This window comes from Syzygium oleosum, unplaced genomic scaffold, assembly GCF_021117445.2.
Source record: "Syzygium oleosum isolate NSW1041296 unplaced genomic scaffold, Sole_v2.1 Sole_v2.09, whole genome shotgun sequence".
In the NCBI taxonomy this organism is placed as follows: Eukaryota; Viridiplantae; Streptophyta; class Magnoliopsida; order Myrtales; family Myrtaceae; genus Syzygium; species Syzygium oleosum.
In genome coordinates, this window is record NW_026607493.1 from 7,521,617 (window position 1) to 7,539,239 (window position 17,623).

General features: G+C 42.9%; 2 protein-coding genes across 2 annotated transcripts; both read right to left on the reverse strand.

Moving 5' to 3' along the window:
- LOC115692456 (glycine-rich cell wall structural protein 1-like) lies at positions 1 to 345 on the reverse strand. The gene has a single exon (XM_030619296.2). It carries the CDS (start codon positions 343 to 345, stop codon positions 1 to 3), a length of 345 nt encoding a protein of 114 aa, XP_030475156.2.
- A 9,764-nt stretch (positions 346 to 10,109) lies between these two features.
- On the reverse strand, positions 10,110 to 10,547 carry LOC130138955 (uncharacterized). The gene has a single exon (XM_056314733.1). It carries the CDS (start codon positions 10,545 to 10,547, stop codon positions 10,110 to 10,112), a length of 438 nt encoding a protein of 145 aa, XP_056170708.1.
- Between the last annotated feature and the right edge of the window lie 7,076 nt (positions 10,548 to 17,623).

Here is a 17,623-nt window from a genome sequence, read left to right on the forward strand (position 1 = left end):
TCAACCCCCGCAACCGCCGCCGCATCCTCCTCCCCCGCACCCTCCCCCCGTGCCCCCTACCCCACACCCTCCGCCGCCGCACCATCGACAGCAACCTCCTCCATTACGAGAAGCTCCTTCATCTGTACCGCCGCCTCCGCCACCATCAGTACTGTCCAAAACCGTGGCCACTGCAGCGGTGGCCACTACGGCAGCGCCTGCACCAGCAAGAATAGCCATGCCGCCGTCTCTGCCGATGCCACTCTTCTTGGCAGATCCGGCCTCATAAATGGGTGGTTGAGCGGGGATCGCAGTGGGCAGCTCGGCTTTCGCCTTCTCGCGACCTCTACTGCAAAAACAGCCCATGACTCTACTTGAGTTTCACGTGGTTCCAATTTTCAACAAGAAGAAAACGGTGGCGCGAGTATCTCCACGGCTCCCTCTCGATGCTTTTCTTGCTTATAGTCGTCGAGTCGCTGAAAGATGACGAACCACTGGCTTTGAGGAAGCTATTTGGATTAAGGAATGTTTGGGCTATTTCCACAGAATTTCCATCGGAATATCCATTCCATTGTTTGGCTTGGTCAACAGATCGGTGAGGATGCTTCGCGTCCATTTATGCTCGACTAGAAGGAAAAAGACATACAGGTTCGTTGTCCAACCCATCACCAATTACACTAAAATTAATTTTTGTGGACTCGTTAGTTTAGGTTATTTAAACATTGCCTCGATCATTCCCCGCAGAATAGCCGTTAGATCTCCAACTTGGATGAAGGTGTCTTCTTGTCATGTTCTTGCGCCATCCCATGACTTATCATTAGAGGTGACAAAATGGATCATGAACAATGCTTACTTAATCACATGAGTAGTTTGATCCGTCAAATTTTTGTAATTTCAAATTTGTTAATTAGCACAAAATGTTAAAGTTTCGTTAAAAACTGTTAACACCTAAATTTTGGCGATCCAGTTAGTCGTTCGTTCATAAAAAATTAGGGATCGATCCCGGTCCCTAGATAAAAAAATTAGTTAAATTGCATATAGATTAGGAGCATTTGAATTAGTATTTAGGCTCATATAGTCGCATTTGCATTGAACCGTGGCGAGATGAACTCGAGTGAATGGTTTGAGCTTCAAGGGACTAAGCCCGCGGTGGCTAAAATCACGTGCGTCAAGTCAGGAAAATCTGATAAAAATTCGAGACAATAAAGATATTAAATTATCAAGATTTAGATATCGCATGGCCGATAAAAAATCAGAGATAATCTTTCGAGTATATGTGCGTACATGGTTAAATCAATTCTGTGGATTTTGGGAAAATTCGGTCAACATTGAAGGAAAGGAAGAAAGAGATTCGGCCAAGAGGGGAGTATTTGGGCGTGTATATATGCACGGTCCAATAGGGAAATAAGCAAAAGGAAAGAAGGAAACTGTGATATTCTTGAAGGTGGCCCCACGATATCTAGAATATTGGCGGATACTAGAAAAGAGAATACAAGTAGAGGGGCTCTTTCACAAGACAAGGGGGGAAGGCCACAAAATTGAAATCCACGGCCACAATCGAGAGACACGTTCAGAGAGAACGTGAAGAAGAGAAAAAAGCCAGAGAAAAGACAAAAGGGAGAGGGAGGAGAAAGTCTCTTCTCAAGTGACACTTCACTGGCTCAACGCATGTTCTCCACATCACGCAAAACGCCAATGTGAGACCCCCCACACTTCGAACGTAGCAATATCGAGAGACAATCCTTGGAGTTCTCTCTCGTCGACTCCTGGTTTCCTCGGACAGCGTCGCCTTGTGCCTTTCGCGGACAGCATCACCACCGTGCTTGATTTCTCTTCTTTGTTCTTTCACGACACCGTCGTAGCTGCTGTGCTGTTGCCGTGCCGTTGTCCCACCAGCCCTGTCAACGCCGATCTGTGCCGTCCCTGCTGTCCCGAGCCACCTGCACCAATCCGAGCTAGTTCCTGGTCGAAGTGAGCCCTGCACCGATCGACCCCGTTGCTGTTTTCTCTGACCTAATGGTGGTGTTCCCCTCTGGCTGCGACCCAAGACCCCACCGGTGATCTGCTCTCAACCCAAGCCATACCAGCAGTAGGGGCAGAGCCTTGGTCTTCTATCTTTGCAGGATTTGTGAAGCTGGTCAGTGATCATCGAGCACCACCGCGAACACCACTGTCGGCTACAGCAATCCGGGCCATCCCATCAAGTTGGAATTTGGAAACGCTATCCAAGTGATATTGCGAATTATGAAAGAATCTTCATTAATTCGATTTTCGTATATTTTGTTGCCTAATTTGTGAAATTGCAGTATTGTTTGAATTTTCGAATATTATTCATATCCATGAAATCCTCAGGTAGATTTAAATTAGGAATTATTTCCTAATTTCATAATGTGCTATGGTCGTCAATCCGATCTCCCGCCCGAGATATGATTCGCGATTGCACGGAAAATCGTCAATCCGATTTTCCGCCCGAGATATGATTCGCGATTCTACAAAAATTGGTCAATCCAATCCTCGTGCCCAGGATACGATTCGTCAATCTATTTCCAAAACTATATGGATATTGATAATATATTGTGTGATTTGATGCCATGTTTGATGTGGATATGATTTCTTTCTATCTTTGTTTGATTTGAATTGATTGTCTTTCCATATAAAAAAATCCAAACAGATTAGATATTATTGAAGTAGATGATTTTAAAGGTAGATTGCATGTTGGAGAATTTAATTAATTTCGAATTTCATAGAAAATTACAAAAAATATCATCTGCGTGTCATATAGTTTAGATTGCATCATGCTTGCATGTCATCTTGTCATGTCATTCATAACTTGCCATGTGTCATTGTTTGCATGTCATTATTGCATGTTTGGTTCATGAAATTGTGCGTCATGCTAGAATAGTTACATATTAATTTTGCTCGTCATTAGAAATTCATGTCTAGGTTCATTGCGTGCCATATTAGAGATAGTCCTTTTAATCATCATTAGAGTTAGGACATTTACGTAAATCGTATGTCGCGTGTCATGTTAGATTAGTAGTATGCATTGCATATAGTTTAATTTCCACTAAATAAGAGAAAATTCCAAAAAATGCATTGAGTGGAATTACGTGTTAATTAGAAATCATATTAAGGTTGTTGATGTGATTTTCTAACTAGCATTGCAGATGCTTTCGTTGCTCCAAGGTGAGTATGTTCTTCCCGTCCTTGCGATTTATTTATTGCTTTGCTTTATTGGGTGTTTCATTAATAAGTGCGCACCTGCATGATCACCTCGCATGTTAGTAGATAGATTTAAAATCAATCCAAGTTGCCTGCAAATATTTTTTTTGAAATAAAATAGAAAAGATACCGAAATGGCATTAGAGTAATCTAGTGTAACCAAGTCCTCGAATCCATAATCTCGGTTCGTAGGAGTAAAGTAATTCTCCCGATACTTTACTTGGGTTTCTAATCGACCCACCAAAAAATAGATTAGTGGCGACTCCTAATTGAAATGATTTGCATGTTAAGAACTTAAACCTTAAGTCGCGAATTGGTAAGGGCTTGGGAGGCCCGAGTTAGGCCTAGACTTAATAATCCATTAGCCGAACCCCTTGGTGATGCACCGCGGGAGGTGACGTCGCGACAAAAACAATGTATACTTAATCACGTGAGTAGTTTGATCCGTCAAAGTTTTGTAATTTCAAATTTGTTAATTATTTTAATTTGGTTAAACAAATTTCAATAAGCTACTTTTCATATTTAAGACGAAAAATTACTAAAATTGGAGCCTGGGTTCTATTGGGTGTAAATTGGGTCTGGGTCTGGCTAGGTATGATTCGTTAAATTTGTATTTCGTTAAATATATGAGTTTAAATAAGTCAATTTTGATCGGATCATTTTTGACCCACCCAAACTCGATCCGACTCGACCCGACTCGACCCACTCATATGACATGTCTATTGGTCAAACTTGCCACTAGATTTGCCTAAGGGGGTGACCCAATACTAAGAAAAAGGAAATCCTTCCCTCCTCCCCTCTCTTTATATATAGTACATGTAATGTGGAATTGCTTGAAGGAGAAGTTCGAAATAGCAGCAGACTCTAAGATTTATTTGTCCTCGAATCCGTCTGCAACAACGGGGGCTTTTGCTTCCGAGAGAGGTAACACATAATGTATTTATAGATGTGTAAAGAGGATAGACTTTTTCTTGTTTGACTTCGCAAAAAAATGGCTGCCACTATTCTTCGTTTAAATTAAGAAATAGAGTAAGTGGAATTTGAATATATCCCAGGGACATGAATATGTACCGTAAGATGATAGCATGTTAGATATAGAATCTTCCCCAAACTCTAAAGGAGCCAAAATGTCTCCCCTGAAATCACAAATTCAAGTCATGTCGTAAAAAAAGCTCTGACCAGCTTATGTCTTTGGCATTTACTACCTCATGTGGAGAAGCCTCCTAACTTATGGCACGCCAATGGAATTACGGCGATAGGCTCATATATCTACAAGTGATTGAGTAGTTATGATTCAAATTGAACATTCTGAAATTGTGACGACCCAATCCGACGAGGGCGGAGGATGATCCCTGGGCAAGAGGGGAAAGACCTTCTAGTAACTGCGTCACACCATGCACAACGGAAATTATTTAACACCAGCAAATTTCTTCGCTCCTCCTTGTGTGATTAAATGAGCACAACAAGCATTACTATAATGCAACAGACAACCAGACAATGCAAAATGGGCAAACGAAACTTTAACGTGCATACCGCAACTAGAGGAAAACCACAAAGCTCGCGAAAAACTTTTCCTCGATGCAGAGCAAGATTACAGCAGTCCTTCTCCAGTCCCACTGGTGGTTACACAACACAGCATATCATCAAGATAACTGTCGTAGAACACAGCAACAATAAGTTCATCATGTCTAGGTGGATTGCAATAATATAGAGAAAAGCGTGATGAGATCTCACCGAGCGAGAATGTCGAAAATGCATGGATGAAGAGGTTTCCTAATGATAGGCGCCGGTCAACATGTAGCACACATCGCCATGGACAACATACTAGAATTTCGTCATTGAAATCGCAAGCCGATTCTTGATGGACAGGGCCACACATTCGCGGTTCTTCCGTTTTCCTTCTCTTCCTCTCGCTTTTTTTTCCTTCGCACGAGCTCACTTTTCTCTCAAAATGGCTTCTGTCCGTCCAGTTTTGCTCTGCTGTCTCTCAACTCTTGCCTTTTCTCTTGCGCGGGCCGCATGAGTGTGCCATACTTTGACCAACTTGGTGAGCAACGTGGCTTTCGCCACTTCAAGAGCATCAGCTACCAATCTTTTACCTTCTTTTCTTTCCTTTCCTGTTTAAGATATGTGGGTCGCACTCCAAGCGAGGAGCGACCAACACAAACAATCTCCTCACTTCATGAACCTTCATCGAATGTCCGATAAAAGTTTCATGCTAAATGGTAATTTTAAGTATTCTTGGGGAGCGGATCTTTTGTATGTGAATGCGAAAAGAGGAATTGCGATCCATTACAATCCAAGAATTCATTCCTAAATAGACCATAAAACCATACCAAGTTGAAAGTTTTGAGAGATTTTGTTTTATTAAAGACCAGCTCTGGGTATCATCAGGCCCGAATGACGGATTATAAAACCTAGAAAGAAGGTATTAAGTGATGACAAAGCCAAATTCCATGCCCAATTTGTTGGATGAACATATTTAGTTTTTCTTTTTTAGATTCACTTCAAGTGACATAAAACGTGGAAGCAATCAATGAAGTTTCAATAAGTTTTTGCATAATCCATAAATCATACGGGCCAGAAACATATGAATTATTATTCATGTGGATCAGATGAGTTTGATCTATGTGGTCTAAAGTTATATAATAGTTTTCTCACTTCCGAGTACAAAAGTAGGGAAATAATTGAGGCGGTCAAATGTGATGCAAATAGAATTATACTTCCTCTTGTCGGTTACGGCGACAAACGGAAAGATTCAGCCACCACATCCGCCGCACCCTCCGCAACCACCAGTTCCTCTGCCGCAACCGCCGCTAGCACCGCCACCGCCACGGCCAGTGCCGTGAACAATCGTGGCCATGCCGCCGTCTCTATTGACTCCTCTCTCTTTGGCAGATCTGGAATGATGAATGGGCCACCGAGCGGGGGGCAGCAGCGGGTGGCTTGGTTTTCGTCTTCTCACGACCTCTGCTGCAAACGCAGCCCCTGACTTCAATTAGATTTCACGTCGTTCCAATCGCCCAATTAGAAGAATACGGCGGCACGACTTTCTTCATGGCTCTCTCTCAATTCTGTTCATGTTTTATAACCATAGCGTTGCTGAAAGGTGAAGAACAAACGGCTTCGTCGAAGCAATTTGAATCAAGGAAAGTCAGAGGGAGAATGGGTTATTTTTAGAGAATACTTATTCCAACTTGACCAATCCAAAGCTCAAAAAATATCCTCCTTGACGAATTCTTCGGACCGGCGTTTTCAGCCTTTTCTTGCTTCTGTAGACAAAACTCCATGGGAATTTCCTGTCTGCTTTCTACCATATAATAGATGCGCAGGACTCTGGGACTAGCCGAAACTTGTGGGTCGTGGGTTGACTCTTAGAAAAATGGACTGGTCGGTTGTCTAAGCTATCATCAATGACACTAAAAATTAAGTTTTTGTGGACCCGTTTGTTTAGAACATTATCTTAACATTGCTTTGATCTTATCATACCAGGCAGTACACCGTTTGATTCTCGAACTCGGATGAAGGTGTCATGTTGTCATGTACTTTCTCCATCCCATCACCTGGTCACCACTAAATTTTAGACCGATTATTACGATGAATTATTGCATTGTACGTTTTGTGACACTACCGTGTGCAAGTTTCAAAGCCATACATTTGGAACCCATTTTAAATCTTTCAAAACTCCTTTTTTTAACCTCTATGAACCAATTTATAGAAACCTTATAAACTTTCCCTTATGTTGTTTTTCTTTCGAATCTTTCTATATAAAGTTTCATGAACCATGGGTACCAATGACTTTAAAATAAAAATAAAAACTAATCATATGTTAAAGCACCTGTAATTTGTATTTGATAACGTGATGTATTAACCATTCAAAAGAAAACATAAAAAAGGAGAATATTATGGTAGAATCACAAAAACATATTTCACTTTTCATCTCATGTCCGCTTTCATACCTCTAGTTTTTTAAAGGCCTGTTTGGTAAAGTGCCAAACAGTGAAAATTTATGTTCTTTTGTTCCCAGAAATAGTTTGGGAACAGAAATGCGTTTGGTAAACTTTTTGTTCCCGGGCACATTTTTTCAAATATTTGTGCCGAGAAACAGTTTTGGAAGAGAAACAAGAAGTAAAAAAAAGTTGCTTCTTGTTTCTCGGCACAATTTTGAGAATCAGTTTTTTTTCTTCTTTTTCTTTTTTTTCTTTTCTTCTTTTTGTGTTGCTCTTCTTGGGTTGTGGCCGGGCCCGACCGGCGACCGGCCACAGCCCAGGGCCGGCGAGGGCGTCACGGCCCTCGCCGGCCGCCGGCGGAGGCGAGGGTCCCCTGCCGGCGAGGGCGAGGGCCGGACCCTCGCCGCCGGGCGAGGCGGCTCGCCGTCGGTCATGGCGAGGTCGGCCTCGCCCGGATCGGCGAGGCCGAGCCTCGCCGTCTCGACCCACGGCGAAGCCAACCTCGCCAGGTGGGTTGCGACGGCGAGGCTCGGCCTCGCCGAGATCTAGGCGAGGCCGACCTTGCCGTGGGTCGCGACGGCCTCGCCCGGATCGGCGAGGCCGAGCCTCGCCGTCATGACCCACGGCGGCCGGCCTCGCCGTGGTCGCGACGGCGAGGCTCGGCCTCGCCAGATCTGAGCGAGGCCGACCTCGCCGTGGGTCGCGACGGCCTCGCCCGATCTGGGCGAGGCCGACCTCGTCATGACCGACGGCGAGCCGCCTCGCCCTCGCCGGCCCTGGGCTGTGGCCGGCCGCCGGTGGCCGGGCCTAGGTAGAAAGAAAAAAAAATTAAACAATTCAAAATATTATTGGTCTCTGGTGGATTGGCTGTGGCCGGCCGGGGTGGATTGGTGCAGTTCCCGGGCGCGTGCGCGGCACGCGCGCGCTATCTATGCGGGCGCGTGGCGCGCACGCGCCTTCTTTACCCAGCGGGCGCGTGCGGCGCACCCGCTTTGCAAGCTGCGCGCGGCCCGGGCCGCACAGCGCTGCGGTTGCTTGCGCGTGGAGACCACGCGCCGGCGGTTGCGCGCGTGGGGCCACGCGCCTTCTTCCTCCGCGCGAACAGAAGCCATTTTTCGACGTTCTTCGCCGTTCCGCCGCACCTTCGACCGAATGGGTCTCCTCCGGTAACCCATATTACACCAAAAATAATTCATGGGTTTCGGAGACCACGTCGGCACGACCACATGGACCCAAAATTCGGCGAAAACAACCAAGAAATTGGCTCGAATCAAGCAAAATTCCGTCAAAACGCACAAACCCTAACCCGCAACTTCCGCCGCTCAAACAGCCTCCGGCGATTACCGATATGCCAGATTAACTTAGGGCTATTCTTCTCCGTGGCGGTGCGACCGTGCCGGTCCGAAGTCGAGCGGTGGGTCGCCGGAATTTGGCCGGAATCGGCGATTTCCCTCTTAGCCCCAAAATGCCGAATTACTATTCATCTCAAAAAGCCCCGAAAAATACACCAAAAATTCAACAAGAACAAGGCAGAGGCACTAATCATGCTCTGATACCAAATGTGAGACTAAAACTGAAGGATTCTAATCATGCATAGAAGAACAAAATTCAAGCACAATTAGAATCAAATGCGGAAAAAGGATCAAAAATAAACCGACCTCCAGCCATTGTTCAACTTTACGTTCCTTGGAAATCCACGGTAGTTCGACGTTAATTTGACAGCGATTACGGGCGCACTTTACTAACCCAATCCCCTCGCATACTGATGGTGTATTACCGAATGAGAGGGTTTGCGTTAGACCTTGTGTCTACCCTTATAGAATGAACGTTCATCTTTATAAACCGCTTCCCATCAAGGCGGTTACCGAAGAGGGCGGTTGTCACCGAAGGGGTACGAACAGTGGAAAAACCGCATGTGGATAACCGTCACTTAAAAGAGAAAACGTGGGTCAAACCCAATGGATAAGTTTTAATTTCAAAAACTATATCCCTAAATGTGGGATCACATTATAAATATAACATGTCAGACCTGGGCATACCGAACTTTTTCAACATAACTTACCCGAGTGTTCCACCAGGATGTTCGTCAGACTAGCTAGTAAAAGCATCATTCTGGAATTTGAAGCTTACCGGCGCAACTAAATAATGATAACGATATTAAAATTTGAGATAAAGGCACTACTAATCCCTAAAGTCTTGTAAAATGTTCTAGCATGTCTCTGATTCTCTTTATCGTGCAATTAGATCCTTTCCCTCCCATCTTTGTGTGATTAAATGAGCAAAATAAGCATTACTATAATGTAATGGAAGATGGGACAATATAGAATGGGACGCCCAAGATTTTAACGGGCAAACCACAACAGGGAAAAACCACCACGGACCAGACTCAGTCAAAAACTTCCACTATGCAGAGCAGGATTACAACAAGCCTTGTATGGTCCCATTAGAGGTTACACAAGGTTATCATCAAAGATAGCCATCTTGAATCGCAGCGACAATAAGCTCATCACGACTAGGCGGATTACAATAATACAGAGAAAAGTACGGCCGGATCTCAACGAGCGAGAATGTCACGAATGGGCCAATGGAAGAGGCTTTCCAACAATTGGTGCCAGTCATCGCCACGAGCAGCATACTATTTTGTGTGTTATAATATTTTGTAGATGAATAGAAAAAGGAGAAATTACGGCCCATACGATTCAAGAATCCGTTTCTCGACGAATCATAAAACTGCCCCAAGTTAAAAATTGAAAGAGATTTTGTTTTATTAAAGTTTAGCTCTCTATAACATTAGGCCCGAATGACAGACTATAGAACCTCAAAAGAAGAAGGTATCAGAGGCCAAAAAGTCAAAGCTCATCCCTAATCCATTGCATGAACATGAACAAATTTTTTTTTTTCCAGGTATATTTGATACAGCATAAAACTTCAAGATAACCGGATAAGTTATTGCATATTCTACAAATAATATAGACCACTCGTTGCATGCTTATCTGTCCAGCATGAAAGCATAAAATACATGTATCGTTTACGGCAACAAACAGAGACGTTCAACCCCCGCAACCGCCGCCGCATCCCTCCTCCCCCGCACCCTCCCCCCGTGCCCCCTACCCCACACCCTCCGCCGCCGCACCATCGACAGCAACCTCCTCCATTACGAGAAGCTCCTTCATCTGTACCGCCGCCTCCGCCACCATCAGTACTGTCCAAAACCGTGGCCACTGCAGCGGTGGCCACTACGGCAGCGCCTGCACCAGCAAGAATAGCCATGCCGCCGTCTCTGCCGATGCCACTCTTCTTGGCAGATCCGGCCTCATAAATGGGTGGTTGAGGGGGGATCGCAGTGGGCAGCTCGGCTTTCGCCTTCTCGCGACCTCTACTGCAAAAACAGCCCATGACTCTACTTGAGTTTCACGTGGTTCCAATTTTCAACAAGAAGAAAACGGTGGCGCGAGTATCTCCACGGCTCCCTCTCGATGCTTTTCTTGCTTATAGTCGTCGAGTCGCTGAAAGATGACGAACCACTGGCTTTGAGGAAGCTATTTGGATTAAGGAATGTTTGGGCTATTTCCACAGAATTTCCATCGGAATATCCATTCCATTGTTTGGCTTGGTCAACAGATCGGTGAGGATGCTTCGCGTCCATTTATGCTCGACTAGAAGGAAAAAGACATACAGGTTCGTTGTCCAACCCATCACCAATTACACTAAAATTAATTTTTGTGGACTCGTTAGTTTAGGTTATTTAAACATTGCCTCGATCATTCCCCGCAGAATAGCCGTTAGATCTCCAACTTGGATGAAGGTGTCTTCTTGTCATGTTCTTGCGCCATCCCATGACTTATCATTAGAGGTGACAAAATGGATCATGAACAATGCTTACTTAATCACATGAGTAGTTTGATCCGTCAAATTTTTGTAATTTCAAATTTGTTAATTAGCACAAAATGTTAAAGTTTCGTTAAAAACTGTTAACACCTAAATTTTGGCGATCCAGTTAGTCGTTCGTTCATAAAAAGTTAGGGATCGATCCCGGTCCCTAGATAAAAAAATTAGTTAAATTGCATATAGATTAGGAGCATTTGAATTAGTATTTAGGCTCATATAGTCGCATTTGCATTGAACCGGCGGCAGATGAACTCGAGTGAATGGTTTGAGCTTCAAGGGACTAAGCCCGCGGTGGCTAAAATCACGTGCGTCAAGTCAGGAAAATCTGATAAAAATTCGAGACAATAAAGATATTAAATTATCAAGATTTAGATATCGCATGGCCGATAAAAAATCAGAGATAATCTTTCGAGTATATGTGCGTACATGGTTAAATCAATTCTGTGGATTTTGGGAAAATTCGGTCAACATTGAAGGAAAGGAAGAAAGAGATTCGGCCAAGAGGGGAGTATTTGGGCGTGTATATATGCACGGTCCAATAGGGAAATAAGCAAAAGGAAAGAAGGAAACTGTGATATTCTTGAAGGTGGCCCCACGATATCTAGAATATTGGCGGATACTAGAAAAGAGAATACAAGTAGAGGGGCTCTTTCACAAGACAAGGGGGGAAGGCCACAAAATTGAAATCCACGGCCACAATCGAGAGACACGTTCAGAGAGAACGTGAAGAAGAGAAAAAAGCCAGAGAAAAGACAAAAGGGAGAGGGAGGAGAAAGTCTCTTCTCAAGTGACACTTCACTGGCTCAACGCATGTTCTCCACATCACGCAAAACGCCAATGTGAGACCCCCACACTTCGAACGTAGCAATATCGAGAGACAATCCTTGGAGTTCTCTCTCGTCGACTCCTGGTTTCCTCGGACAGCGTCGCCTTGTGCCTTTCGCGGACAGCATCACCACCGTGCTTGATTTCTCTTCTTTGTTCTTTCACGACACCGTCGTAGCTGCTGTGCTGTTGCCGTGCCGTTGTCCCACCAGCCCTGTCAACGCCGATCTGTGCCGTCCCTGCTGTCCCGAGCCACCTGCACCAATCCGAGCTAGTTCCTGGTCGAAGTGAGCCCTGCACCGATCGACCCCGTTGCTGTTTTCTCTGACCTAATGGTGGTGTTCCCCTCTGGCTGCGACCCAAGACCCCACCGGTGATCTGCTCTCAACCCAAGCCATACCAGCAGTAGGGGCAGAGCCTTGGTCTTCTATCTTTGCAGGATTTGTGAAGCTGGTCAGTGATCATCGAGCACCACCGCGAACACCACTGTCGGCTACAGCAATCCGGGCCATCCCATCAAGTTGGAATTTGGAAACGCTATCCAAGTGATATTGCGAATTATGAAAGAATCTTCATTAATTCGATTTTCGTATATTTTGTTGCCTAATTTGTGAAATTGCAGTATTGTTTGAATTTTCGAATATTATTCATATCCATGAAATCCTCAGGTAGATTTAAATTAGGAATTATTTCCTAATTTCATAATGTGCTATGGTCGTCAATCCGATCTCCCGCCCGAGATATGATTCGCGATTGCACGGAAAATCGTCAATCCGATTTTCCGCCCGAGATATGATTCGCGATTCTACAAAAATTGGTCAATCCAATCCTCGTGCCCAGGATACGATTCGTCAATCTATTTCCAAAACTATATGGATATTGATAATATATTGTGTGATTTGATGCCATGTTTGATGTGGATATGATTTCTTTCTATCTTTGTTTGATTTGAATTGATTGTCTTTCCATATAAAAAAATCCAAACAGATTAGATATTATTGAAGTAGATGATTTTAAAGGTAGATTGCATGTTGGAGAATTTAATTAATTTCGAATTTCATAGAAAATTACAAAAAATATCATCTGCGTGTCATATAGTTTAGATTGCATCATGCTTGCATGTCATCTTGTCATGTCATTCATAACTTGCCATGTGTCATTGTTTGCATGTCATTATTGCATGTTTGGTTCATGAAATTGTGCGTCATGCTAGAATAGTTACATATTAATTTTGCTCGTCATTAGAAATTCATGTCTAGGTTCATTGCGTGCCATATTAGAGATAGTCCTTTTAATCATCATTAGAGTTAGGACATTTACGTAAATCGTATGTCGCGTGTCATGTTAGATTAGTAGTATGCATTGCATATAGTTTAATTTCCACTAAATAAGAGAAAATTCCAAAAAATGCATTGAGTGGAATTACGTGTTAATTAGAAATCATATTAAGGTTGTTGATGTGATTTTCTAACTAGCATTGCAGATGCTTTCGTTGCTCCAAGGTGAGTATGTTCTTCCCGTCCTTGCGATTTATTTATTGCTTTGCTTTATTGGGTGTTTCATTAATAAGTGCGCACCTGCATGATCACCTCGCATGTTAGTAGATAGATTTAAAATCAATCCAAGTTGCCTGCAAATATTTTTTTTGAAATAAAATAGAAAAGATACCGAAATGGCATTAGAGTAATCTAGTGTAACCAAGTCCTCGAATCCATAATCTCTGGTTCGTAGGAGTAAAGTAATTCTCCCGATACTTTACTTGGGTTTCTAATCGACCCACCAAAAAATAGATTAGTGGCGACTCCTAATTGAAATGATTTGCATGTTAAGAACTTAAACCTTAAGTCGCGAATTGGTAAGGGCTTGGGAGAGCCCGAGTTAGGCCTAGACTTAATAATCCATTAGCCGAACCCCTTGGTGATGCACCGCGGGAGGTGACGTCGCGACAAAAACAATGTATACTTAATCACGTGAGTAGTTTGATCCGTCAAAGTTTTGTAATTTCAAATTTGTTAATTATTTTAATTTGGTTAAACAAATTTCAATAAGCTACTTTTCATATTTAAGACGAAAAATTACTAAAATTGGAGCCTGGGTTCTATTGGGTGTAAATTGGGTCTGGGTCTGGCTAGGTATGATTCGTTAAATTTGTATTTCGTTAAATATATGAGTTTAAATAAGTCAATTTTGATCGGATCATTTTTGACCCACCCAAACTCGACCCGACTCGACCCGACTCGACCCACTCATATGACATGTCTATTGGTCAAACTTGCCATTAGATTTGCCTTAGGGGGTGACCCAATACTAAGAAAAAGGAAATCCTTCCCTCCTCCCCTCTCTTTATATATAGTACATGTAATGTGGAATTGCTTGAAGGAGAAGTTCGAAATAGCAGCAGACTCTAAGATTTATTTGTCCTCGAATCCGTCTGCAACAACGGGGGCTTTTGCTTCCGAGAGAGGTAACACATAATGTATTTATAGATGTGTAAAGAGGATAGACTTTTTCTTGTTTGACTTCGCAAAAAAATGGCTGCCACTATTCTTCGTTTAAATTAAGAAATAGAGTAAGTGGAATTTGAATATATCCCAGGGACATGAATATGTACCGTAAGATGATAGCATGTTAGATATAGAATCTTCCCCAAACTCTAAAGGAGCCAAAATGTCTCCCCTGAAATCACAAATTCAAGTCATGTCGTAAAAAAAGCTCTGACCAGCTTATGTCTTTGGCATTTACTACCTCATGTGGAGAAGCCTCCTAACTTATGGCACGCCAATGGAATTACGGCGATAGGCTCATATATCTACAAGTGATTGAGTAGTTATGATTCAAATTGAACATTCTGAAATTGTGTGACGACCCAATCCGACGAGGGCGGAGGATGATCCCTGGGCAAGAGGGGAAAGACCTTCTAGTAACTGCGTCACACCATGCACAACGGAAATTATTTAACACCAGCAAATTTCTTCGCTCCTCCTTGTGTGATTAAATGAGCACAACAAGCATTACTATAATGCAACAGACAACCAGACAATGCAAAATGGGCAAACGAAACTTTAACGTGCATACCGCAACTAGAGGAAAACCACAAAGCTCGCGAAAAACTTTTCCTCGATGCAGAGCAAGATTACAGCAGTCCTTCTCCAGTCCCACTGGTGGTTACACAACACAGCATATCATCAAGATAACTGTCGTAGAACACAGCAACAATAAGTTCATCATGTCTAGGTGGATTGCAATAATATAGAGAAAAGCGTGATGAGATCTCACCGAGCGAGAATGTCGAAAATGCATGGATGAAGAGGTTTCCTAATGATAGGCGCCGGTCAACATGTAGCACACATCGCCATGGACAACATACTAGAATTTCGTCATTGAAATCGCAAGCCGATTCTTGATGGACAGGGCCACACATTCGCGGTTCTTCCGTTTTCCTTCTCTTCCTCTCGCTTTTTTTCCTTCGCACGAGCTCACTTTTCTCTCAAAATGGCTTCTGTCCGTCCAGTTTTGCTCTGCTGTCTCTCAACTCTTGCCTTTTCTCTTGCGCGGGCCGCATGAGTGTGCCGCACTTTGACCAACTTGGTGAGCAACGTGGCTTTCGCCACTTCAAGAGCATCAGCTACCAATCTTTTACCTTCTTTTCTTTGCTTTCCTGTTTAAGACATGTGGGTCGCACTCCAAGCGAGGAGCGACCAACACAAACAATCTCCTCACTTCATGAACCTTCATCGAATGTCCGATAAAAGTTTCATGCTAAATGGTAATTTTAAGTATTCTTGGGGAGCGGATCTTTTGTATGTGAATGCGAAAAGAGGAATTGCGATCCATTACAATCCAAGAATTCATTCCTAAATAGACCATAAAACCATACCAAGTTGAAAGTTTTGAGAGATTTTGTTTTATTAAAGACCAGCTCTGGGTATCATCAGGCCCGAATGACGGATTATAAAACCTAGAAAGAAGGTATTAAGTTATGACAAAGCCAAATTCCATGCCCAATTTGTTGGATGAACATATTTAGTTTTTCTTTTTTAGATTCACTTCAAGTGACATAAAACGTGGAAGCAATCAATGAAGTTTCAATAAGTTTTTGCATAATCCATAAATCATACGGGCCAGAAACATATGAATTATTATTCATGTGGATCAGATGAGTTTGATCTATGTGGTCTAAAGTTATATAATAGTTTTCTCACTTCCGAGTACAAAAGTAGGGAAATAATTGAGGCGGTCAAATGTGATGCAAATAGAATTATACTTCCTCTTGTCGGTTACGGCGACAAACGGAAAGATTCAGCCACCACATCCGCCGCACCCTCCGCAACCACCAGTTCCTCTGCCGCAACCGCCGCTAGCACCGCCACCGCCACGGCCAGTGCCGTGAACAATCGTGGCCATGCCGCCGTCTCTATTGACTCCTCTCTCTTTGGCAGATCTGGAATGATGAATGGGCCACCGAGCGGGGGCAGCAGCGGGTGGCTTGGTTTTCGTCTTCTCACGACCTCTGCTGCAAACGCAGCCCCTGACTTCAATTAGATTTCACGTCGTTCCAATCGCCCAATTAGAAGAATACGGCGGCACGACTTTCTTCATGGCTCTCTCTCAATTCTGTTCATGTTTTATAACCATAGCGTTGCTGAAAGGTGAAGAACAAACGGCTTCGTCGAAGCAATTTGAATCAAGGAAAGTCAGAGGGAGAATGGGTTATTTTTAGAGAATACTTATTCCAACTTGACCAATCCAAAGCTCAAAAAATATCCTCCTTGACGAATTCTTCGGACCGGCGTTTTCAGCCTTTTCTTGCTTCTGTAGACAAAACTCCATGGGAATTTCCTGTCTGCTTTCTACCATATAATAGATGCGCAGGACTCTGGGACTAGCCGAAACTTGTGGGTCGTGGGTTGACTCTTAGAAAAATGGACTGGTCGGTTGTCTAAGCTATCATCAATGACACTAAAAATTAAGTTTTTGTGGACCCGTTTGTTTAGAACATTATCTTAACATTGCTTTGATCTTATCATACCAGGCAGTACACCGTTTGATTCTCGAACTCGGATGAAGGTGTCATGTTGTCATGTACTTTCTCCATCCCATCACCTGGTCACCACTAAATTTTAGACCGATTATTACGATGAATTATTGCATTGTACGTTTTGTGACACTACCGTGTGCAAGTTTCAAAGCCATACATTTGGAACCCATTTTAAATCTTTCAAAACTCCTTTTTTTAACCTCTATGAACCAATTTATAGAAACCTTATAAACTTTCCCTTATGTTGTTTTTCTTTCGAATCTTTCTATATAAAGTTTCATGAACCATGGGTACCAATGACTTTAAAATAAAAATAAAAACTAATCATATGTTAAAGCACCTGTAATTTGTATTTGATAACGTGATGTATTAACCATTCAAAAGAAAACATAAAAAAGGAGAATATTATGGTAGAATCACAAAAACATATTTCACTTTTCATCTCATGTCCGCTTTCATACCTCTAGTTTTTTAAAGGCCTGTTTGGTAAAGTGCCAAACAGTGAAAATTTATGTTCTTTTGTTCCCAGAAATAGTTTGGGAACAGAAATGCGTTTGGTAAACTTTTTGTTCCGGGCACATTTTTTCAAATATTTGTGCCGAGAAACAGTTTTGGAAGAGAAACAAGAAGTAAAAAAAGTTGCTTCTTGTTTCTGGCACAATTTTGAGAATCAGTTTTTTTTCTTCTTTTTCTTTTTTTTCTTTTCTTCTTTTGTGTTGCT

Coding starts and splice junctions, on each gene's coding strand:
- LOC130138955 (XM_056314733.1), bottom strand. CDS start 10,547: ATGGGCTGTTTTTGCAGTAGAGGTCGCGAGAAGGCGAAAGCCGAGCTG.
- LOC115692456 (XM_030619296.2), bottom strand. CDS start 345: ATGGGCTGTTTTTGCAGTAGAGGTCGCGAGAAGGCGAAAGCCGAGCTG.